This window comes from Drosophila biarmipes, chromosome X (genome assembly GCF_025231255.1).
Source record: "Drosophila biarmipes strain raj3 chromosome X, RU_DBia_V1.1, whole genome shotgun sequence".
NCBI classification, from domain to species: Eukaryota; Metazoa; Arthropoda; class Insecta; order Diptera; family Drosophilidae; genus Drosophila; species Drosophila biarmipes.
The window spans coordinates 7,643,127-7,668,101 of record NC_066611.1 but is presented as its reverse complement, the minus strand read 5'-3'; the positions used below and the strand labels follow the sequence as shown (position 1 = coordinate 7,668,101).

General features: G+C 40.6%; 2 protein-coding genes across 5 annotated transcripts in view; one reads left to right on the top strand and one right to left on the bottom strand.

The window, feature by feature from the left end:
• Positions 1-24,574, bottom strand: part of LOC108035169 (uncharacterized) — a 115,070-nt gene extending 90,496 nt beyond the window's left edge. For all 4 annotated transcript variants that reach the window (XM_017110677.3, XM_050885779.1, XM_017110764.3 and 1 more), the window contains exon 1: positions 24,013-24,574. Coding sequence is in view for 1 of the 4 variants with exons in the window: in XM_017110848.3 (XP_016966337.1) it covers positions 24,013-24,014 (2 nt within the window). In the remaining 3 variants the exon portion in view is untranslated. The remainder of the gene's footprint in view (positions 1-24,012) is intronic.
• LOC108035397 (uncharacterized) lies at positions 5,453-6,245 on the top strand. The gene is made up of 3 exons (XM_017111053.3): positions 5,453-5,678; positions 5,739-5,817; positions 5,877-6,245. Exons 1-3 carry the CDS (start codon positions 5,514-5,516, stop codon positions 6,101-6,103), a joined length of 471 nt encoding a protein of 156 aa, XP_016966542.1. The 5' UTR covers positions 5,453-5,513; the 3' UTR covers positions 6,104-6,245.
• Positions 24,575-24,975: the final 401 nt, after the last annotated feature.

Genomic DNA, 24,975 nt, shown 5'->3' with positions numbered 1-24,975 from the left:
TTCATTTCTTAATTTTTAAAAAATTGTTACATAATATTAATAAATTTAGTTTATTTTTGGTAATAAGTGTTGCATTCCAATTTCATAAAATGTCTTAAAAAGATTTCCTTTTTTCAAAAATGTTATCTTAGAGCATTTAAATATAGGGACTTTTTAAACTAAAGTCCCTAAAATATCCGAACAAATATTACAATAATACATTGTCTCTAACTCATTTAACCTGAGTTATTTTTTTCTGAATAATCATCTCTTGAACTTGAGTAAACGAAGCGAAAATGATTTCCAAAGTTCCGAGCGAAGTTTAAGGATCCCAAAAGTTTGGCCCACAAATGCTAACCCAAATTAGGGAAGACCCAGCCATAGAGGGGGACGGGGCAAAATGAGGAAGGGAGATGGCGAAACTTCCTGAAAACTTAATAAACTGTCTAAAATTTGAGTTGCCTGTATGTTTGCGCCGGAATTTGCTTTGGCTTCCATTGTTCAGGTAAACAAAGATTCCCCCGGAAAACTTTCATTTCGAATTTGTTAGCCGAGTCGCTTCTGCGAGTCTTTTTTTTGCGAAGAAAATGCCATATGGTTTTTGTGGCTGGGCACGAGGCTTGGCAGACCAAGGCGATCCAATTCGTCAGGAAAAAAAATTGAAAACAAAGTGGAAGCCCAATGAAACGCTCAACTACTAGGATTAGACCCTCGTCTCATATTTTGTGGACTTTGGATTTTTCCGTCATCTCCTTTTTTGCGGTTTCTCCTGTCCAAACACACTTTCGAGATGGCTGCGAAAAACTTTTCCCGTAAAACTGTTCAAATATAAGTTGTTTTCGGAGGGCGGTGGGCGGGCTTTTCCCTCCATACGTGTGTGTGTGTGTGTGTTTGGGGAAATGGAAAATGCAAAAAGGGAACAGAAGATGGCTCTGCCTGCGGTCGCTTTGGGCGATTCTTGGTGGGAAAAGGCGGAGGGAGGAGCGGGTAGAAGCGGAAGTGCAAAGTGAAAGTTGGGCGAAAGTTTTTCAATTTGTTTATGCATCCAGCACACAGATGAGTGAATTATTGCATTAGAATTATGAGTCGTACTCGTCCGGGAGTGCCAGCCAGCTCCAATCCATCAAAACAAACCCGTTTTAGTTGTCCCAACAGTCGTTGAAATATTTATGCAGCAGGCCAGGATTTAAATGGGATTCTGGCAATGAAAAGGGAGCCTAAAAAAATAAATTCAAGTTTTATGAAGTCACCAAAAGGTACATATTCCTAATTAAAATACCCTACTATAGCAATTTTAAGTGATGTACCACCATTTGTACTGCTTTTGAAAGCCAAAACACCAGCTCAATTTGCTCATTGTAATTCTGGCTTTTAAATTGGCCAGATACCTGAGCCTTGCCATGCATTTTGATGAATGTTTTTCCACCTCTTGTGCATTAAACAACATTGATGTTGATGGCAAATAAATAATTAATTTATTATGCGCGGCGGCTTTATTGACAAACAAAACAGGAAGGGCGAATTGCAAATATAATGGCATATGTGTGTGCCATATATTTTCGCATTATTTGGTGCGGGCATTCAAAATTATGAAATGACAGGCGGGGCGAGGATGATATTTCATTTACTTTGTGCTGCCTGCTGTGGAAATGGGAAATGTGAAAGGGAAACAGCGGGGGGTTGGGGGTGGAAAATTGCGGAGAGGCGAGAGGCTGTGGAAAATCGGTTGGGGATTGGGGCTGGTCTTGTTTCGTCATCGTCATCGTCATCGGCCACTGACAATGATGGAGGAAGATTGATGCCTTTTCCCCGCCTCAAAGAGAGCGACTGCACACACATGTGTCTGAGGAAAAGCCCCGAAATTGAAGGCAGATAGAGGAAAAACCTAAGCCTATATCACTAAAACCATTCATGTAACTATTTCTTAAAATTCGATTGCTCAAAAAGTTGGAAAGTCATCGCTGTTAAAATTTATCTCTTCATTTTTCAACCAAAGTTTTTATATCTATATTACTTGTTTAGCATATTTCATATTTCCTAGCTTATTTTCTCGCTGTGTATCCATGAAATTTGGCAAAGTTTTGTCATTTCCCAGTGTCATTCGATTTGGGCAAATTGTTGCATAGTCCGCAACACCTTCTATTTCTTTTTGCAGTCCCACCAAATGATGAATCATTGGAAACAGTTGGGTGCTATTAAGTTGCTTATTCTTAAGAGTGCTGGGGCACTTTTCCTTAAGACATAATGTTAATGAAGGTGAACTAAAAGAAACGCTTTACTCTCTTTCTTATTTTCTCAATTTAACAAATTTTTAAAAATGTCCATAAATAGAAAATACATATATCTATCTAGTGTTTTAAATATTTTTTACAAGAAAAAGTGCTAGGATTTCGACCCTTATCATCGGGATAACATAGGTTCTTTGTAATTTAAACCATTTTTTATTTTAATTTTAGGAATTGTGGTCACTTAAAATACTTTATTTATGTTATGCCACATTTGGCAATTTGAAAAGCGATATTTCATCCCCTTAATTATTCATTAAGCTGCTGTATTACCCCCTATTTGCTGCATACCTAAATAAATGATTGCAATTAGCTGCTGCTTTTGATTTTTAAATTCACTTCCAGTGTTGCCCCATAATGTAAAAGGCTAGTTTTTCCGAGCCCAGCGTTTTGGCTGCCCCCTCGAATGCACTGACCATGTTCGCTTTTAATTATTTAACCTGTTTTCCCCACTGACAGACGCTTCACAACTCGAATGGCAGGGCTGTAACTGTGGCTCCAGCTCTCCGTATGGCTCACACAGATACACGCACACAGATACGCACAGCTACACACACTGCTACACACACATGGCCGTGACAAGAAAATGCAATTATGGAGCGAAATAAAACAATCAGTGGCAATCGCTTTGGGAAGCCCCTGGCCACAGTGGTCCAGCGCGGACGCGGGACGGATTGCGATTGCGACTGCGATTGGGTTGGCCATTCCTGGAGTCTAAAGTACAGCAGTCCTTGGAGTCCTCGCAGTCCGCATGTCCTGCGGCCACGTTTCGGCTGCTCGCAAAATATTAATCACTTCGATGGCAGCGGGAATCAATAATTAAAAGGCAGTCCACCGGGGAGCGGCTATGGCAACAGCTGCGGCCCCAGCTGGCTTCGCTCCTGCTGCCACATCACGCATACGCACCGTTGGCCGTGGGAAAAAGCGGCAAGAAGCTCAGCTCGCAGGTGCACGACGCAGTTATTAATGGTTTTTGACGGCTTACGCAATTTGCGCTGGCATTAAAGCTGCACCACCCTTCGGTGGGCGGGGATGAGCCCTGCTGCAAGGACACCAGTGGGCGGGGCGGGCTTCACTTTTCCGCCGGCCAAGGACTCGCCGTAACCGCAGACATGTCCTTAATGAGAATTCCTCGTTCCAATCAGCCGTGGATGCGAAAACAAAGCGATTGCCGGCCAAGAAAGTGCGCGATAAAATGTGCAGTAAATAAATAAGTGCACGGCGGGCCACTGAAGTCTCTGTGATTTGAGGTCAGTTAAAGAAAAGTGTCTGTTGCCTGTTAAGATCCCTCAATGAGCCCCAGAAGAGATTATAATAAAACTGGAAGTCTAGGTCATATTTTGCAGTCAGCTTTGGGCTAGTTTATGCTCTAAATTTACTGCAAAATATAATATCTGGAGACAAGCTTTATATATTCAAATACAAAAAAGGAAATTCAGAAATTGACCTTCTAAGTTATATTTTATTCTCTATTGAAGAATATCTCCAAAAAAATTTTCAGGTTCTGTTTTCTTACTTTATCTTTTATTTTTAAAATTTAAATTCAAGTGTACATAATATACATAAATAAATCAAATATAATTTATTCATATACATTTTTTTTTTATAGGTGAAAATATTTTGTTAAATGCATTTCAGGTTAAAGTACATTTTATGTTGAGTACCAACCTATCCTCTTGGTTTTTAACAAACTAAAAAAGATATATAAATTAAAAATAATTGAGTTATAAATATTTTTTTTATTGTTAGCTAACTTTGTATTAAATAAATTGCTTCTAAAATATAAGAATATATATTTATAAATTCTAATTGTTAGCATTTTCTAAAGGTTTTTTATTTTACATAACTATAAATAATATTTTACTCAATTATAATATTCGCAAATTTATTCGTAAGCCAGTATATTAAAAGGTTGTTTTTTCGAATCTCAATTCTTGTCAAATTTTTTTCTCGGCAAAACATTCCCATAAATGGATTGCCAAATCCGAAAATTCAACAGAAATTCAATTTCCCCCGTTTGCGCCTGCGATCGAAGCCAAATCAATGCTGTTTTGATTTCTGCTTGAATTTCTGGCCGGGATTGCTGCCACTCGGACATGCAGCCTGGCAGTATGCGGAGAATGTGGCATTTTTGCGTTTGCCGGGCCAAGCCAACTGCACATTTCTCAGGAATTCCTCGCTCGAGTCCCACAAGGATACACACGTCCAGGCGGCTCTGGCCTTGTCGTTGTTAACGCATTATTCACTACTAACGCAATAATTCGCCGATTGTCGGACATGCCGGGGATTTGCATAGAAGCGTATGTATTTGCCGGGCATTTAAGTTTGAGTTTAGGTTTAAGCCGGGCCTGTGTGTGTTCTGGCCCAGCGAGAGGGACTTATGCCATTTCAGGCAAAAGGGGACTTAAGTCCATTAAGTCCATTCACTTCACTGCGCCATTGTTGACAGTCAGTGCCTGCGAACGGGGCTAAGCTCCTGCCAATCACATCAACACCGACAAATTAAGTGAAATAAATGCATTACCAGGGCTCACAGCTTGCCAGTTTATTGAGTAATTACAAGCCCAAATGAACTGCATATCGAGATGCCAATAAGGACAGTTTCCCAGGGCAACGAGTCCCTTAAAGACACATTTGTTTGTACATTTTACAGAAAATCTCCTCGACACACACGCACACAGCTCCCCAAACATAGCATGTAAGCTCAGGTCATAATTGAATTTTCATTTCGGGCTTCATTTGGCCCCGGAGAGCCCGAGGCCAAGCGCCCGAAATGAATAATTAGCATAAAATATAAAAACTAATTTGGTTTTTCCAAGCCGCTGGGATGGAGTTTAAGTCAGGGGGCTTACGGCTTAAGCCACCAGAAATTGATTTATCGAAAACTCATCAGGAACGTGAAGCACTTCCCTTCCGCAAATAATCCATTGGATTAATATAGATTATAAAAATGTCTTTCAAAAAGCTTAAACCATTTTTAATAATGTTGTAAACATTTTTTCTCTCTAAAATTTAAAGTATTAGATAAAAATGTTACATAGGTTATTCGATAAAACGCGAATTCTTGGGAAATTGGTGTACATAAAGAATGTATAAGAAATGTTTTAATTTGTCATATTTTATATGTTTTATATGTGTTGACTTTGTGACTTTTTCGATAATCCCAACATCTTTTTATTTTCTGTCCCTTACTTTATTTTTTCTGTCAGCAGAGGCAGGGGTATTGTGTTTTCCAGGGATCAGAGAAAAATGGCCTCCAATCGGCAGAGAAATGTGGCCCAAAAGCCGGAGGAGAGGATGTCCGAGGAGAACGATAAGTCGGGCAGCGATAGCGACTTGAGCGAAGGCGACATGCAAATGTACACGTTTGTGGATGATCCGAATGTCCTGCGAATTGCGATCATGGCTGATGCCGTGGGTGCCAGTCTTCCCTCTGATTTTACCTCGCCAACTGACTTTTACCCTCACTTTTAGGAGGTCACCCTGGGCTTTCTTCTGGCCGGCGTTGGCTATCAAAAGGACAGGTTCCGCAACTATATGATGGTGGAAAGCGGTGTGTTGGTTGGGTAAGCCCCAAGAAATGACAGCAATAACTCTATTTTCATATAACAGAAACGGCGCAAGAGGATCTAGAGCAATTCTTCCTGGCGGTCTACAGGAGGACCAACATCGGCATCATCATCCTCGACTACAATACGACCAAAAGACTGCGCTCCCAGATCCAGCGATGTCACCAACTGCTCCCCGTGCTGGTCACAGTGCCCAACAAATCCTCACTGACCACCTATCTGGACAAAAAGGACCGCAACCGGCGACTCCGCCAGCGGGACGCCTACTAGGCCATGGTATCTGCCTCAGGGAGCTAGAAAGCCCCTTCCTCTGCCACAAATTTCAGGAAATTAGTAAGTAGTTTAGCCAAATCAGGGCTAAAGGACTGACTCACGATTCCGTCAATAAAAGAAATATTTAATTTTTGAGAAATTTTTACATTTTTTGCAAGGTCCATCAGGATTTTTTAGGATCTCGGTTTTGGCGAAAATTGCTCCTTTTTCAGTGGTTTTTTGATCGTAGTTTAGCCAAATCAAGGCGTACAGCGAAAAGAGCGACTGTTTTGAGCAGCTGGCGACCTCTGCTAACGATCCTTATCAAAATAAGACAAATTTAATTTTTGAAATTTTTTTTCAATTTTTGAAGGGGGTCCATCAGTATTTTTTGGGATCTCGGTTTTGGCGAAAAATGCTCCTTTTTCAGTGGTTTTTTGATCGTAGTTTAGCCAAATCAAGGCGTACAGCGAAAAGACCGACTGTTTTGGGCAGCTGGCGACCTCTGCTAACGGTCCTTATCAAAATAAGACATATTCAATTTTTGAAAATTTTTTTCAATTTTTGAAGGGGGTCCATCAGGATTTTTTGGGCTCTCGGTTTTGGCGAAAAATGCTCCTTTTTCAGAGGTTTTTTGATCGTAGTTTGGCCAAATCAAGGCGTACAGCTGTTTTGAGCAGCTGGCGACCTCTGCTAACGATCCTTATCAAAATAAGACATATTCAATGTTTGACAATTTTTTTCAATTTTTGAAGGGGTTCCATCAGGATTTTTTGGGATCTCTGTTTTGAGCAGCTGGCGACGTCTGCTATCGATCCCCATCACTTTGGGGAAAACTTAATTTTTGAAAATTTGTTGCATTTTTTGGAAGGGGTCCATCAGCACTTTTTGGGAACTCGATTTTGGCGAAAAAGGCTTCTTCTTTAGTGGTTTTTTGACCGTGGTTTAGCTCTGTTTGGATAACAATGCAAACCTTTTCCCAAAGCATTGTTTATTTTAAATATTTCAATTACCTAAGTGCTTGAGTTTCGCATTGATATTTATCCTTTTGTGTACTCAGTTTTGGCTAACGAACACCCACTCGATTTACTCCCAGTGGTTTCACGGAACTAATCCCCCAGATAGTTTCATTTGGTTTTGGCCGAAAAAACCGAATAGACTTTGTCGAAATTAAGCCAACAAACCGGGAAACGGAATTTCATGCAGACATCGATTGGATCGCTCGGGCTGGCGCTTTTGTTATTCACCGAGTTTCAGTTTCAGTTTCGTTTTGATTTCGATTTTCAATTTCGGTTTCAGTTGCTCTAGCAAATTAATTACAATTACCTTTGGCTCCGTTCGATTGCACTTGGCGGGTGTTTTTGACATGGCCGCAAAGCATTTTCAATGCGGATGCTTTTCTCCGAATGCTCTCCTTCGACTTCCCCCGAAACTTTGCCAGTTTTCGTTTGTGCGGGGGAAAGCCTGTCACTGGCAGAGTGGGAAAGGTTATTTGGCCAAAAATCCGCAGCAAATTGAAACAGAAAACAGCATATTGGCCGTCTTCAAAGGGGGTTTGTGAAATTCTGAATTTCTGACTCCCGATGCCGGATGCGAAGTCGGGCATCTCCGGCTGACGGCTCCATCTCGGAGTAGTTTCACCTGTCCCCAGCAGACAAAAGTGGCTCCTGGGTCTGGGACATTGCCTCATCTCCTCGTCTGCCAACCAAAGTCAATCGCCAAACGGGCGATTAGCTTTTGGGGCCATTTAATTGAATCGTTGGGCAGTCAAGCAGCCGGAAACTCGTATCCCCGAGTCCGTAATTTATGCGCATACATTTGAGCCGCCTTTGGCCTGTGGCCAAGTAAATATATGGGGAAATCGGGGAAAATCGGGGAAATCACGTATCACAGCTACCGGGCTGGCGAAAACTGTCAGCAATTAATTGGGTTAGTCGCGGCAAAGTGAATTAGCGCCAAATCTCTGGAGTAGGACAACTGCCAGACCCTCGTCGGGCCTCGCAATCGCGCCCTCCTTAATCCGTAAATCCAGCTGTCTGTCTGTCTTTGGGGTCTTTGATTTTATCGGCGTGAGAAAATCAAAGCGCTCTTTGAGGGCCCCTTCAAAAGCGGGGCTCTGGGGGTGGGGAAATTCGGCCTAAAAGGCGCTAGGTTCACCCAGACTTAAATGACGTTTCCGAGGGGCTGTACGAGTTCACACATGCGAAATAAAGTGAGGAAAATGCAGCTCAAGCAGGAAAAATGTCTATTTTTTACATAACCTATTTAAGTACTCCTGTTGCTATATACTAAAAATATTTCACATTGCCTTTTTGCATTTTTCAACAGAGCTTTAAGATAGACTACTAGTAAAAATATATTCACATTTTTTCATATGAGTACATCATTTATTTTTAAAATTAAAGATTGCTTATTTTTATTCAACTATTTTTTCGACTTTAAATCTTTTTATCTTTTAAAATACATTTTATAGTATTAATATAAAAAGTTTTTCTAACATGCTTGATGCATATTTTAAGAATATTTTCCTTGATTTGTTTATTTTTTAAGCAACTGAAATATTTACTAAAACTAAAGTGATATAATACTTTTTCATTTAGATATGCTTTTGTATTTTCAAAAATTAACTTTTATGCATTTTATAACTATTTGGTTTTTTAGAAAATTAAGGTTATTAAGTTAAAAGGGTGGAGCTTCTAATATTTTTGGTAAGGGTAGTGTATATGCTTCAAGTATTGAAATATGTTTTTATGGAAAATACTTTAAAATATTTCTCCCCAGATTGTCACTTCTTTTCACGATAAATTTTCCATTTACTCCGCTCAGAGCTCATCTTAAATTTAGGCATTTAATCTAGCACATTTTCTTCCCACATTTAAGGTTCCCCATTTTTCCCGGTGCAGGGTTACCCGCCTCTGGAGAGCAGGTGCTCAAGATGGATATGGAGGGATGGCAGGGCATGCGTAAATTTAATTACACTTATGCTCATGGACGAAGTTTGCTTGGCAGCCAGCTCATGTCCCGATTTGGCAAAGTTTCCACCTCAAAGCGGCCCCGGGCGACAGGAGCAGCCCGAGCTGGGACTTTATTAAAAGGGAATTCCAATGATTGGGCTGCCAGCTGGCGGGAGGAGGGGCTCCCTGGTCGCATAACACTGATTTGCCCGGGTTCGAGAAGTGCGGCAGGCGAGAGGCAAGTAATAGTAGTAATAATAATGCTGCTTGGAATTTATAAAATACATATATTTATCGATCCGCCGACTGCATTCCTCGAGAGGGCAGCCTTGTTATTTGCATTTCCATTCGTAATTGGCAGACCTTTTGCAGCACTATCTGTTTCTGATTTGTTTCGCATCTCTTCCTGGCATTTATTCTTATATTTATTCATTTTCATGATTTTTTGCGTTGCCTGTGTAGAAAGGTTTTTCCGTAGGCAGTGCTCAGATAATGCTGCACAAAGCTTAAGCTTCAACTTCAATTTCGTCCAACAAAAGACTCGGGCGAACAAACAAAGCAGCGTCAAAAAAGCGAGGGGGGCTGGCTGGCAGGGGGGAGTCCCAGAGCAAACAATTACAGCCTTGAAATGTATACTCCAGCCACCTTTTTCCCCCCCGCCCAGCCATATTCCATATTTATTTTGTATATTTCCTTACTTTTTTTCGTTGCAACAGGCAGGCGGAAAAATATAAAATAAAAAGCAAAACAAAAAAAAAACAGATGAGTAATAATTTGATTTTTGAACATTCCGTTCGTCGGTAGTTCACTGTGTACAGGCACATTGTGCTTTGTGGGGCCAAACTACGTTGAATTTTAATATACTCCCGGTTGTATGAAAGTAGAATTGCGTATACGCCGTGATATTGGTGGAAAAAAAAATAAATAAAAACGCAAATCCAGCGAGTCAAGAAAAGGGGGAAATGTGAGTGTGTGTGCTGTGCTCTCTACCAATTTTTCGGGGTTGCTCATCAGCTTTTTGGGCTTTGGGCTTTGGGCTTAGGGCTTCAGCCTCGTGAGTTTTCCCGGAAAATTGAAATACGCACACACACACTCGCTGGGCCATTGATTCGAATGCGGCTTAAGTGGCTGGTATTGTTTTTACATTAAAATATCATTAATTTTCATGCCTCGCTGTTTGTTGCGGCTCCATTTTCCCGGTTCTCTCGCTCGGTTTTTCCTTGAATTTCCCCTCGTTATTTGGCACCCTGCCTCATAAGTGCTTGTGTGTATGAAGCCATTAACACGAGGCGTGAAATGAGCGCATATGTATGCATGATGGGGCAGGACGAAAGGATCGAGACTTCTTTTGAAGGCGGTGCCAGGATATGGGATGACGAAACCGAAACTAAGCTTGAGCGGGTTCCATTTAAATGGCGCCCAACTCGAGACACCAATGGATTTCATGTTTTCTTGTACTTTGGTATAAGAACAATAATTATAAAGCTTTCTCAGCATGTAAAATACTTTCTAAGAATTTTTAATGTGTTTATATTTATTAAAAATATTTGCTACATTTTTAATTTAATAAATAATGCAGGCTTAGTTTTAGAAAATTAAAAAATCGGAATGAGAAACTATAAATAATATAAATATAAACTATATAAAATATAAATATAAATATTAAATAAGACTTCTTTCACTATATTAATTAACTAAAAATACCTCGTTAAATTCGATTATGACAATTACTGTGGTGGTTTTTGAAACTTAAACGCCTCCGTCCAACGATTTCTCTGCCACTGTGTATCGCTTTCAATTGTATTGCCAATGCTTGCCCCTGAGTGACAAATATACTTTGCTCCCTAAGCCCCTGAAAAAGACGCTTCCAGTCAGTTTCTAATGGAGCTGACCGGATAACGTGTCTCTGCTCCACTGGCCATTTCGAGGCAGATCAAAAAAGTAAAAAGACCGAAACTGAGAGCCTTTAAATGCCACACAGATAAGCCGACATTCGCACACACATGCGAATTCTAGCCGAATAAGCGTGGCAACAGCCCATGGCCCAATAAAAAATCAAAAGGAATAAGTTGTTAATATTTTTTCGATTTGTTTTTCGCCCAGGCTGTGTGTGCTTGTGTGCCGCCTAAGCTGCCAATAATGACATATACATATACAGAGACACACGGGCAGGATGAACAGGACGTCGGGCGTGCACACAGATACACACCAACACACACACACACACACACACACAGCTGGCACAATTGGCTCTAAAGCTGTGCGACGTCTGAGTGCCTGGATACAGTGTCATGCGTGGGAGGTCCTGTCACCCCATAGCATACCATCCCGTGGTCCTTTTTTATCGCCTCCTCTTCGCCTGGCTTATACGCTCGGTTGCCTGCCCCACCGACACACAGAGGCACTCGCACACACACATATGCCGCTTACCTGTCAATGTTGGCATTAAAATTTGCCTTTCGTATGACAACCCACACGCGGAACAGCCGAGGGCAACGGGTGGATCCAGAGAGGAAAAAACCCAAAAAAGGAGAGGTCCAGCACAGCAACTGGTCATAAAATGCATCATTTTGTATCACATTTACCTATATAAAATTAAATATAACTTTCCCTGGTGCTTTAAAGTGTCTAAAAGTATGCAAGAATATTTTTTAATGTTCGAAATCCCTCAGATAGCTACAAATTTGCAATGCACACTTTTATACAACTCCAGAGGGGATTTTTTAATTTAAATACACTTATCTTCTTAATGTTAAAAATGCTGACAACTATCTCTTTACATTACCACTCGCTTTGCTTGATGGTGTATAAAAGTATGCAAGAAAATTGTTGTCCTGAAGTCTCATAGACAATGTTAATTTTTCACTGCAGAAAAAAATCCCCTTTGAAATCCGGCAACTCGTATAACTTTTTTGTATGTAAAAACAGATGTTGCCATTGTTTCTTGCTGTGTGCTGACCCACCTTCAGTGGCCCGCAGTGAAACATGTTAACAACCAGGGTCAGGGGAGTGGTGCCGTGGGTGGTGGTTGGATTTCTGGGTACTTTACTGACAGCCTCGCATTTTGGACCACTCTTGGGCGCCCTCTTCCTGTTTTTCTCGTTTCTTTTTTCCTGGAAGTCCTGGGGAGTGGTGTTGGTACTGCTTTTGCGTTGACGCGATTTTCAACATGAGTTGAGGCGAATTGAATCAGCGGGTGGGAGACGGTTGGGGGTGGGTCGACCCCCGATCAATCACTGGGTAGCCCCATGCCCATTTTGGCAAGACCCACCAGGTAACCACTGTGGACCCGTTAAAGTGACGCAATTTGTGTGAGCTTAATTTGCCGCTCACCTCGTACTTTTCGCCCCCATTCCTGGAGCCAGTCATTTGTGTGTTGACCTTTTTAATTAGCAAACAAAACTTGTTTTTTTTCCAGCAGAGCGGCCGCAAGGAAAAACATTGTTCAAAGCCAAACAAAGCGGTGGCAACAATCTAAAACAAGCTGAATGTTTCATAATTAAGTTGGGGGAAAAAAAGTGTGCGCCACAAAGGCCAATGGCATTCCGCTGGAAAGTATGCAACACTTTCGTCAAAGCAAATAATCGCTTTTGGCGTCACGCACACCAAGCCACAGCACATAATTCGCCCTGCCATTTCCTGTCACCCACACGAACACGCCACAAAAAAGGTCCTCGAGGTGGAACATTAAGTAATGTGAGAATCACTTGACACATCGCCAATCTACGCAAATAAACAGTTGCAAACAGCAACTTGTTATCGAGGGCATTTTAAATGTGCGCCAGGTAATGTGGGTGACATTGATTTCCAAATTGGTTCGAAACTGTTGTGTGTAAAAGGTACTTCCTAACTTTTAAAAAGCTTTTTATTTATATTTTTTAAAAATAAAAATTGTATATCTTTCTAATAAATGTTATGGGAACTTATAATCACTTTAAAAGGTGCTTAAAATATGCAAAAGCAACTATGAGTTATTTAAGAGCGATGTATTTATTTTGTAAGAAAACTGTTATATCCTAAATCATACTTTTAGGTGCATTTTAAGGTGCTTTTAAAATTTGTTGTCATTTTTGGGCCCCTTTCATATGGGTGATATAGAAACTAATCATCACTTTTAAAGGTGCCTAAAAGTATGAAACAGTATCCTTGGGTTATTAAGAAAAATGCTATTTTTAAAGCATACTTTCAGGCACAGTTAAATGTGATTTCAAAACTTTTTGTGATTTCTGGGCCCCTCTGTTATTCCGACGAGCTAAAACTGCATTATAGCGGCATATTAAAAATTTCCCACTAATTTTTCCCGACAATTTGCATATAATCACAGGTTAGGTTAGATTAATTACACATTTTGCGGAGCCACATGCTTTGATACTTCCGGCAAAACTTTTGCATACATTTGCGCAATTTGCAGCGTATTATCTGGTGTATTTACAATACGGTTTATTGCATATCCAACGGCCACTTCCCGTGGTCCGTGGTCCGTGGTCCGGAGCGGGCCAGCAAACAGATCCGGGGGCCACTTTATTTCCCGTTATCGCCGGCTCTATCCCTGCTGACCCCGGGTCCTGTAACCCACGACCCCTGACACCGCTTCATATGGCTGTCACAATTTCTGCCCGGGCATGGCAACGTTATGCAAATATCAGAACAGAAGCCACTCGGAGCGGTCACGTCGGTGGAGTGGAGGCCAGAAAAGAGCAGCCAGTGACAACAAATGCTGCCGCACATAGCACACACCCATGCCGGCGACCTGAAACAGCAACTGAAACTGAAACTGATCCATCAATTTCGCATGCATGTTTGCCACAGGCGCCAGGATATGACATGAATGAAATTGGTATATACCATATATGCGTATAGTACACAGCCCACAAAAGCGATTGGCAAACAATTTGGCACAAAGTGGACTGCACTTCTCGTATGTTTTTTTTTATTTATTTGCAGTTCCCCGGAATTTGCAGAGCGACTCTTTGAGGGGGCAGCAGCCTTCCTCTTTAAATGCCGAAATACTAAGGCTACTTGGATGTCGGGCCTAAAGTCCGACATATTAATTAGAAACCATTTGAGCTCTCAGAGCCGAAAACAAATTTGTCAAGAGTGCGATCAGGCGAAAGGCAGTTTACATATGAATATGATTTCAAACGAATGCGACATGAGTGCGATCAAGCGAAAGCGAGTGCCAGCCCTGAATGCACATGAATATCCTGCTCAAATGTGCTGACATAAATCAATGTTATGATGTTTATACTCCTTCCTTACAAACCGCTGGCGAACATGAAAATACCCCCTGCAAGGGTATTGGAAAGTGAGAAAAATAACCGCGCTGGCCGGCCAATACCAAACAACGTCAACGACTGAAAAAATATGCTCGCAAAAATATTTAAATCAAAATATTTTGTCGCAAAGTCGGCCGCGCCGTTGCCATGGATTGGCATTTTGCTTTTGCGGCATTCTGGCCCAGAGGAAAGACCACCGAGTGGTCTGACCCACCAAACATGCCGGGGATTTATATTAAAAGAGGAAAAATAAAATATGAAACGCCGATTTTTCGGGCCATCGCATGCTCGTTAGCTGCATATTTTAAATACCGCGCGTTCGAAAAATGCCGAAATTACCGAAATATTTTTAAATATAAATAGCAAACAACGTGAATTGTAAATTTGCTAGCTGCCCGGGGAAAGCTACGGGCGGTATAAATGCATAATAGACAGGCAGATCTCACATGAGGTCCTGATTTCGTCCTTTGCCAACCCCCCGTCGGGGTCCTTTGACAAGGCTGATTGATGCCGCCTTGCATTTGCCATTTGAGTTGGCCATCTTCCTGCGAATTTAATTTACTGGGAATTTGGCACGCTGTTTTGGTCACCTTGGTTACGTTTACTTTGGCACTTCCAGGGAATTCTCTCAAACTTGCTTTGTTTGTTGAATTGAATTTGGGAGAAAACTGTGAACTTGAAATACACGAGTTCAATGGAGAAATACTTTTTTGGCATGAAAAAGCTAAGTCAAACATTAATATTTGAAAATCAGTAATGTTAGTCGGCTTTCTGATAGAGAAAAAGCGAGCAAAGCATTCAAATAAATTTAAAAAATTGGTTTAGTTGCTTTAAAAATATTTTTTTAATACCAAAAAAATGATTACCAATTTAACAAAATTGCAAATTGTGTTTTATTCAATGTTGGAGTAAAAGAAATGTTACAAATTCCTACTAGAACCTAAACCTAAGTTACTATTTGCCCCACATCCAGTGATATACATATACCAAAGGGCTTTGGAAATTCAATTGTTTTCTGCTGGCTGCCGTGGTGCAACATAAATAATGGCATAATGGTAAGTAAGTAACATACACAGCCGACTCCTTTGGGTGCCCATAAGCTGCTTTTCCACATATGTTGCGGTGGGGAGCCCTGAACTCGGGCCACAGCCAGCCCATTGAAATGTGGACAGGTGCTGGTTGCCTTTGCCCAGGACCCGACCACTCGACTTCGCACACATTAAATGAGATGTTTTACTGTTTGACAAGTGACCCTGCTGCTCCTGCGATGTCGCAGCTGTTGCGTCTCCATTTTGTAATTATCTCAAGTGCCACACACAGCATCTAAATTAACATCGCAACCGAAACAAGCCCATACACGAAAGCTGGCCATTAGTATTTTTGTTTACCCAATGCCTTTGGTGACGGGAGTAAACCCCCCCTCGGAAAATTGCAACACCATGAACGGGTGCACAAGCTGCCACCTCCCACGGGACGGAGGTTGTTGTGCCACCCGAGGATTATCGGAGAATTTGCGCCAGGGAAATATTATAATTAGCTTCTGGCCAGAGGAATGCATTCTTAACACGACCAGCTTTTTGCTCAGGGATTAAATACCCCTGCCACCGCAAATTCCTGATGCTCCGCAACTATTTTTCATCAGTTCCGTGCATAAGGCATTAATTGCAAATTTTGTTGGCTTGTCATTACATGTTTGTAATAAAAACTTAACAGGAAAAATAGTACTTAGCAATTTACAAGTATTTTGCAGCATATTTTCAGGAACTTCCAGCAGTTATTTACTAATTTTTTTAGCTGTGCTAATATTTTTATTATCCTAAGTTAAAACTAACAAATATATCACATTTTTATAAACAAAATACTGACTGAAACCACTAGAGGTTTGAAATCTCTTGTCAATAACATTTTTATGTATCTAAAAGTATGCAACAATATTTTTCAACTCGCAATTACAATAAATATATTGGAGACCCGACTGTCCCTTATTTACTGCATACTCTTAGGCACTGTAAATGTAAGCCATAACGATTTTTGCGTGGTTTTTATAATCCTTTGAATTTCAATTAGACATTTCATCTCCATCGACATATTCAATGGAATTTAAATTCATGCAAATATTTTTATTTTAATTTAATTATATTTCTTTGAAAGTTGATTGATTGAGTTGTCGAGGGAAGCTGTCAATAGCTCACATCCTTGACCGCTATTGGTTAAATTCAAAAGGATTTTCCATTTGCAGTGGCTGAGGGGGAAAAGTCCTTGGGCCGAATGAAAGTTAACAACACGTATTGCGCGATTTTACTTTGCAGCTGTCAGGCTGGGATTTCATATGTAATTAGCCTTGGCGTTGGTCTTGTCATCGCTGGCATTGCTATTATTAAGCTGCCATTGATGATGGCGACCTTGGGCCCCGGGCCGCCCATTACAGGGCTGGTGGGCGGTCTGCGGCTCCTGGGGGGCGTGGCAGGTGCGACGTGGGCCAAAGCTTTTACAATTCTTGACATGCATTCAGCCTCACAATTCTATGCCACACACTTGAATACACCTTTTGTGACCGGCTAGCTTGTGGGTTTGGTTTCGGGGGCGGGCCGGCCTCTGGGCGGCTTTTGGGGGTGGCATTTCGTGTGGTTTCACCGTGCTTCCTTGGCTCCTCCGGGCGAGGCGCAGGGGACACCATCGTCACCTGCGAAATGCCTTAGGCCGCGGCCTTTGAGTCATAGAGCCTCGTTAAATCCACTGTGGTTTGCATTCCACAGGCTCCGCCAAGCGGGCAGCAATTTATGGACGAATGATTCAGCCACCAAAGTGTCTCGATGTCAAAGCAAAGCGGGCACAGGCGAAAATTAATGTGTATTAAAGGAGCACAACATTTCCGCGGAAGCCACACTTTATTTGCTTCGTTTCTTCGATAGTAAGGTGGGTGTGGGCAATTTTTAAATTATTTCAGAGACCATAAATCGGTCTAAGTGAGATACCGAAAATAGTAAAATATTAAAAAAGGAATTAACTAGAACGCATTCAAATGCGGAATTCCTAAAGAATTCGCGTTTTTTCTTCTTATTTTACCAAGTATTTACTTTTGTAGCTCCACTGGGGATTTTAAACATAATAACTTCATGTCCTACTAAAAGCTAATGAAGTCATTAACCGATCTTCGTTGGAAAAATCTGTACTCCATTGGCTGCTCCCATTTGCGAGTTTAACCCACTACAACGTGCAGTCGAGTCTCCCTGGTTGTTTATTTTGAGCATCCAATCGATAGGATTGTGACGCTTGAGTGCATCCTTTAGCATGTTTCGACGATGCCGAGGATGTTTACCATGCTGGCAATAGGGTGGATTGATGGGATGCTGCCTCATTTATTTATTTATACCAGCAAGGACCGCGAACATTACGGGGAGACTTTGGGTTTTTGAGTTTTTGGGCAGCGCGTGAAAAGGATTCGAGTTCTCCAGGGGAAATGCAAATGAAATTACCAAGACAGCAAACGGTAGATGTCAATCAGTTTCCAAATCAAAGTCAGGTAGTCAATGGATTCAAATGGCATGATATCTCTAGGGAATCAGAGGCAATACTTTCGGTGTCTACAAGTAGGCAGCGAAATATTTTAAACAAGCAATTGCTTAGAAGTATTGTGTTGCTTACAAAAATTACAATTTCAATAGTCATGAGGAGTGGCGGCTGCGTCCCACCGAAAACGTTTCCAAACCGTCCAGAACAAAACATTAAGACAAATCACTGGCTGTGAGTGGTTCGTTAGCGGCCAAACGCTTCACAATGACCTAAACCTGAGTCTTGTTGAAGACCAAATATCGTTCTTCTCAAGCAGGTACAACGACCGTCTAACTGCCCACCGTAATCGTCTAGCCCGGAGATTACAGGGGGCTATCCCAATTCGCAGGCTCAAAAGAAGACATTTTGGGCTGCTCCTAAGAGACTAATATGAATATATTATTTACTTGAAACTAGTCGTAATTTGATCTACTCCTATATACCAAGTTGAAAACTAATTATAATTTATAATTAAGAGATTATTTACTTAAGAAAACATTTAGGTTAAAGGCTTTAATTAGATCTGTTCCTGGATTATATTAAATAAAGATGTTAATTAAATAAAAAAAAAAAAAAAAAATAGTCATGAAATCATTCTTGAGGTTTCCAGAGTTAAGGTGACTTTTAAAAAATCATTGCATACTTTAAGGTACCATTTTTTATCGCTGCATAGTTCTGGGCACCTTTTTAATTTATTGCAACATGGTATCCAAGTTACTGTTTCAGTAGGTAATATGAAATACAAGTTCCCTGAAAATGCATTTAAATTGAATCCCTTTGGATTGATTAAATCTCTTTTGAATCAAACATTGGCTTGGATTTAATCTTTAAAATGCTTTGAGAGCCTGCCAGAGTGTTGTGTTTCAGCTAATGTGTTTCGGGGCTTACATTGAGGCTCATCCTGCTGTTGCCGGGGATTACGTTGCCATGGTCCTGGGCTTCCACTGGCACTAATCTAAGTCCCGATCATAACTTCCTTACAAACCTCTCAATGGGCCCTGCCCCTGCCCATCCCCTCGCGAATGCCCTCCAATCTCCCCGACCATTTGCAAATCGAAAAGGAAACCATTGTGTGGCCACTGGACTTTGGCCTTGTCCTGCGACTGCGGTTGTGTGAGTGCGAGTCCTGCTCCCCCATGGCAATAATAACTTGTTAGTGCTGCGTGCTGCATTTGTCTGTGTGAGCGAATCTATTATGCACTTCTGTGTGTGCTGCTTTAATGGGAATTGTTGGGCCCAGGTCTGTCAGTTGTGGCCAAATGTGGTCCTGGCCCAGCCCTTACATAAGCTAAAGGGGCTTTAAAATCAAAGAGATTAGAGAAAACCAATAAACACTTAAGGAATTGAGATCAGTTGCCCACTTTTTTGACCATTTTGCACCACCAATTTGATCAAATTTAAAGGGTCACATTTTTCTCAAATTTACAAAATTCATTTAAAGTGAAAAATAAGATACCAAAACATGTATTTTTGTTACGATTTTAATAACTATATATTTTATAGATTAGCTAGTTCATTTGGATAATTAAATTTAATATTTGCAGTAATCAAAGCTTACAAGTGACTGTGAGAACAGGAAAAGGCTTTAACAAAAATCATTGCCTACTTCAGGGCACTTTTTCAAAAAGTCGTTAAAACCTATAAATCTTCATCCGAACTTATATTTATATTAAAAAATACTCAATGGTAAACTCTCAAAATTCCAAGTGACTTTGCTTACTGAAATTTTATTATAAGAAAAATCATTGCATACTTCGGAACACCTTTTTAAAAAGGCAATAAACTATAAATCTCAATTAAATTGTTAGAAACTAAATGGGAAATATATTTTATGGCCATAATATCTACATCTGATCTTATATATATTCAGAAAATCCCTAAATATAATAGTTATTAATTAAGGAACCAAATTCTGTACCTACATTCAGTTCCGTTCGCATTGTCATCAAAAACCCCCTGTTAGTCGTGTGTGTTTAATCCAATTTATTGACAAAACCGGAAAAGCAATCAAGAGGTGATTTATGAGACGCCAACATTTGATTAGGATCGATGTAGTGGCGCAAGCGAAAGCGATATGTGTGCGCATATCATTTGGAGACCGCAAAATGGTGGTTTCGCAACCCATTTGACTGTCAAAGCTGCGCAATTAACCATAATTAGTTTCTGCCATTTTTTGCCGGGCCTGCTGGCAGTGAGCACTATTAACCAGAAAGCGATTGTTGGCGCTCCTGTGGACAAACGAAAACCACAACATTGCATGGCACAAAATACTCCAAAACACACACAACTACATGGTGGAACTTAGACGGAGGCAGGCACACAGACGCGCAGAGAAAGCGGAGAAGGCGGGGAAAGCGAGTGAGAGGAAGCCGTGATAAAGGATATGTTTGTTTAGCTCGTGTGTGTGTGTGTGTGTGGAGGTGTGAGCGTGTGGCTGTGTGCGCCTGGCTGTGTGTGTGCGTGTGGGCTAGCTGACTGACTGGCCCACTTCCGCTAACGACATTTGCTTCAATTTGGAGAATTAAGTCTTAAAGCGTAATTGAGTGAAAATTTTCATTGAACCATAAGCGTAACTCGGTGGGTGCGTTTTTTTATTATTATTTTCCTTTTTGCAGGAGCCCTTGCCTGTGTGTGTGCGTGTGTGTGGCGAGCGGAAGGAAGGGACTGTGTAAATCTACTTTCTGTACCGGAAACTCCGCCATGTACCGGAAATGTGACAGCCATTGATCAGTTTGTCTGTGTGTGTTTAAGCCATTCTTGCAAAAGTGCCCTGCCACTTATCAATGGCAGTTAACTGGCGGCAAAGGAATGCCCTCGCCTGAATGGAGACCCAAAGATACTGTCACTCGGAGTACAATGCGCAGGGAGTGTGTGTTTTGGGCAGCAATGGGCAAGGCACCATCTTCGTTGGTGTCAGAAAGGGTACGGGGTGCGGAGAACGTAGCAAAAAATATTGTTGTGTAATGGTACTACCTTTTCAATTGGTACTTCTGAGTGTTTAAACTGTGTTTGAGTTGATCATTTCTTAAAAATCCATCATATTTTCGCTTTCTATTTACTTCATATTTGAATTTAAAATCATTAAACATAAAGCCATTATACTTAACAAGCTGAGAAGTTCTTGAAAATATTATTAATAAACATTTTCTGCCTTGTTGAAATATTTGTAAATTGAATTATGGATTTTAAATATTTTGTTTTTCATTGAAAAATCAATCAAGAAAATGGAATTCAATATGCAAATATTTATCTCCACCATTCAATTTGTTAATCTATGTTTTAATAAGTATAGGCAGTGAGTTATTTTTGTGATTTTTTTTATTTCCCAACAAAACAAATCTTTAAATAATGGTTCCAAAATCAGGAAAGCTTCACAGTAAGCACATGCCCATTTACGAAGTATGATTACTACTGGATGTGGTGAATGTGTATGGAAAATTGTCGCCCCCCGTGGAGTTGGATCGCAGCCACTTCCGTTTTTCCCGCTTTCCCTTTGCGCTCTCCCCATTTTCACATTCCCTCCAACTGCATCGCCCATGCAAATGTGACCGAATTCCCCGAAGCACACACGGATGCTGGGAGTCCGGATGGGAAATGGTATATGGGATATGGGATAAAGGATATGCCATATAGGGGGGAATCGGGGACTATAACAAGAGCAAGCAACAGTTATCATTATGCCGGGGCGAGTCAGTCAGTCAGCCAGTTGGACCGACGGTCCTTTGCACATTTGCAGCTAAATCACGTACTCTGTAAATGTGCTACTAATGAGCGCAGGAGAGGAGGCACAGCGAGGAGTGGCTGCACTGGGAAAAATATCCCGAATCTTTGGAGAAATATATTTTAATCACATACCTAGATAACCCATGTCTTAATTTTTCTATGATATTTTATGAGAACTTTCTAAGGAGCAATGTTTTACTGCAATTTAAATAAATTTGATTATAAGAATAATTAAATACATGCCCTTATAAGAAGCTTTTACTAAAGCGAATATATTATATATATATATATAGCTCAACAAAGAAAAAATTAGGGTTCTAATAAAATAATAAGTATAATATTAATATACATTCTAGTGCCAATAAATATTATTTATTATATTTTAATAAGTTGTTGAAAAAATGGTTCTTTTTTATTTCGAACTTTTTACAATTAATTATTGTAATAAACCTATAAAATATTTTTTATCAGTGCTTTAAGCAGCGGCAGTCAGGCATCAAGGAGCCTAATGTCCCTGATTTTACAAATGATTGTCGAACAAATACCCCCAACCATTAACCCATGTGTGCCCACCTTGGCACTCGGCTTCCACACACACTCGCACACCCCCACACACACCCACTAACACACACAGAGAAAGTCGATTCAATCATTGCGGGGCGTGTGTCTGTGTAAACAGGTTCTATAAATAAATGCTCATTTCTTTGGGGGCAGGAACAATGCCCCGCCGAGGTGGTTTTCCTCGGGTAATGGTGGTGTTGGGGCCGAAAGGACCCCCCAAAGTTTTCAACAATTGGTCCAGCCTAAAAGCAGGAGGCAAAAAGTTAACACAATGGTCATAAGCCCACGGAAAATCAGAAATTTGCTCGTCAGTAGGAGAGCTCGTCAAAATAACTAGACGTATACCATCCAATCAGTTGATTTATTTTCGGAAACCAATCAGTTAATTGCGTTTCAGCAAAATTATACTTTAAATTCAGTGTATAGTATAATTAAATATAATGTTTTTGCCTTCAGAATTTTGTAATACTTTTAAGATATTTAATATAATTTAAAGATGTATTAGAAAATATATTCCAGACTTAAAAGCATCCTTTTTTGTTATGTTTAATGGTTTTAAATTTTCATCCAGAATTCATTTTAAATACAAAATAAAAGTCAGTGCATTTTTTCATTACCAATGGAAACTGTCTGATGTAATATACAGAATACAGAATTTTTGTAATGGTATTAAAATGAAAATTCTATTGAATGACCTAGAATTTTTTATACACAATAAAAGGCAGTTTCTGATGGATTTTTATATACAATTGAAAGTACTCTGATTTATAAAGCTTCCCTCCATACAGCCTTCATTTTAAAGCTTTAATATTTCATTTAATTTTTACAAAAAAGCTGGCTAGCCTGTGTCAATGGTTATGACAGTTCATGGAAGTCCCACATTTAAATGCAATTTGAAATGTACTTACCTGGTCAAAGGTGACAGCAATTCGAACGGAGGAACCAACAAATGGCAAACAGAAGTGAGGCAATTGGATTGAAACTTCGTGAAGAAGTCAAAACTATCTAAGCGAAATGTCGGAGAACTGTTTCCGTTTCCGATGAGTTACTAAGTTGCTTCCGATTCGTAAGAAAGTTTCCTCAACTGGCAAATAAACAGCAGCCCAGAGATTGCCTCCATATTCAGGAGGCCTCACTGTACTTATATATTTTTTACAAAAATCCTTGCGATTCCGAGGAAATGTTTCGCAAAAAAGCCCTTGGGACTAGAAAGTTTACATCAGTTTTGGCTTTGAAGTAAAAACCACTTGGGGAGTTGAATTTCAGTTTAAGTTCTTTATTAAGATAACTGATGCGAATTTGCGGAACATTTTGTGCCTCATGTTATAGGTTTCTCAAAGCCAATTAAGATAAAATTATTTAACTTGAATTTCGGGCTTGGAAATTATAAAGATTCGATTTTTATTTAATTTGCCTTTGATTCTCAACGATTTAGTTTTTATTTAACCTTTTCAAGTAGTGCTGTGTTGAATTTTAAGTCATTTATTTATTTTATTATTTGTGTTTAGTATTTTAATATTTGTGTGTGTTTTCAGGGGAGGTGGTAGAGTGTTAAAAATATAGTAAATATTAGCTTGATAAACAAATATGGCCTTGCACAAAAACGTAATTAATTTAATGCATTGGCTAAACAAATGCCAAATTATTGAAGCTGCCTCTGCGGCCAAAACTTCTATTATTTGCAATTGCCAAAACCATAGAAATTAACTGCAAGTGCAGGGGACCAATTGAAAATACATACATAAACAAATAGCGCAACAGGAAACCAATCGAGTAAATTAAATTTGGCAAAATGTTTACGTACTAGAGGCCTAAATCTAGATATATTATGGGCATTGCACAGAGTGCTTTCTCTACTTACATGTTGATTTTGTCTTCTTAACTGGCTGCTGCCTCGTCTGAGCTTGGTTTCCTGGGTTCTGGTTACCTTTTTGGCCTAAGCTTTCTACTCCCTCGGTTTGGGCATTTAAAATCACCCTGGCATCTGCGGCTTTTCCTCCCTTTTTATATTATTTGTTTTGTTTACTTGATCAATTGTTAAAGCATCTGTTGCTTGTCAGGTCCTCTGAGTGTATGACTTAAGGGTTCTGTGGTGAGTAGATCAGGTAAGTGTCCGACTTCTGACTTGTTGTACTTCCGTGGCTAATCAGGTAGTTCGAGTGATTCGATGGGGGTGCTCGGATAACTATTGCATTGCTTTCGCTTGTTCGGTTCACAAAAAATTCGAAAAAAATACTCTTGTACATGTAATGTATAGTAATTCGAAAAAAAAAACACAAACACACTGGGTTTTTGGCACTTTGAAAAAAAATTGATATTGTCCTGTGACTTGTTGCACGTTGGCCAGTTGCTGCGGTGAGTGCCGAGCCGTCGAGCTGTTGATGTTGCTGTTGTTGCCACTGTTGCTGTTGCTCCTGTTGCTGTTGCTGTTGCTGCTGCGAGGCGCACAACCTTTGGGCTTGGATGTTGAACAGCATCTGTTGCTCCGCAGTTGGCCAACTGACGAGGCCACCTCGTGCGGCGGGCTCTCGGCACTTCGGCTCTGAAGCCACCCCCCGAGGAAGGCCGCCCACGCCGCCCAGCGCGCCCACTCTCCACCCCCCGGGAACAACAAGTGGAAAGTGTGTAACTGTAACGACGACCATGACGACGACTACGGCGGCGGCGGCAGCAGCAGCAGCAGCAACAGTCGAAGCAGCAACACCAGCAGCAGCAGCAACAGCAGCAACAGCACGGCAGCAACATCAGCAGCTGCGACAGCAACAGGCTTACGTGGCGCCCAGGTGACACGATGGATGCGAGGGCCACGATGATACGGTGGAGT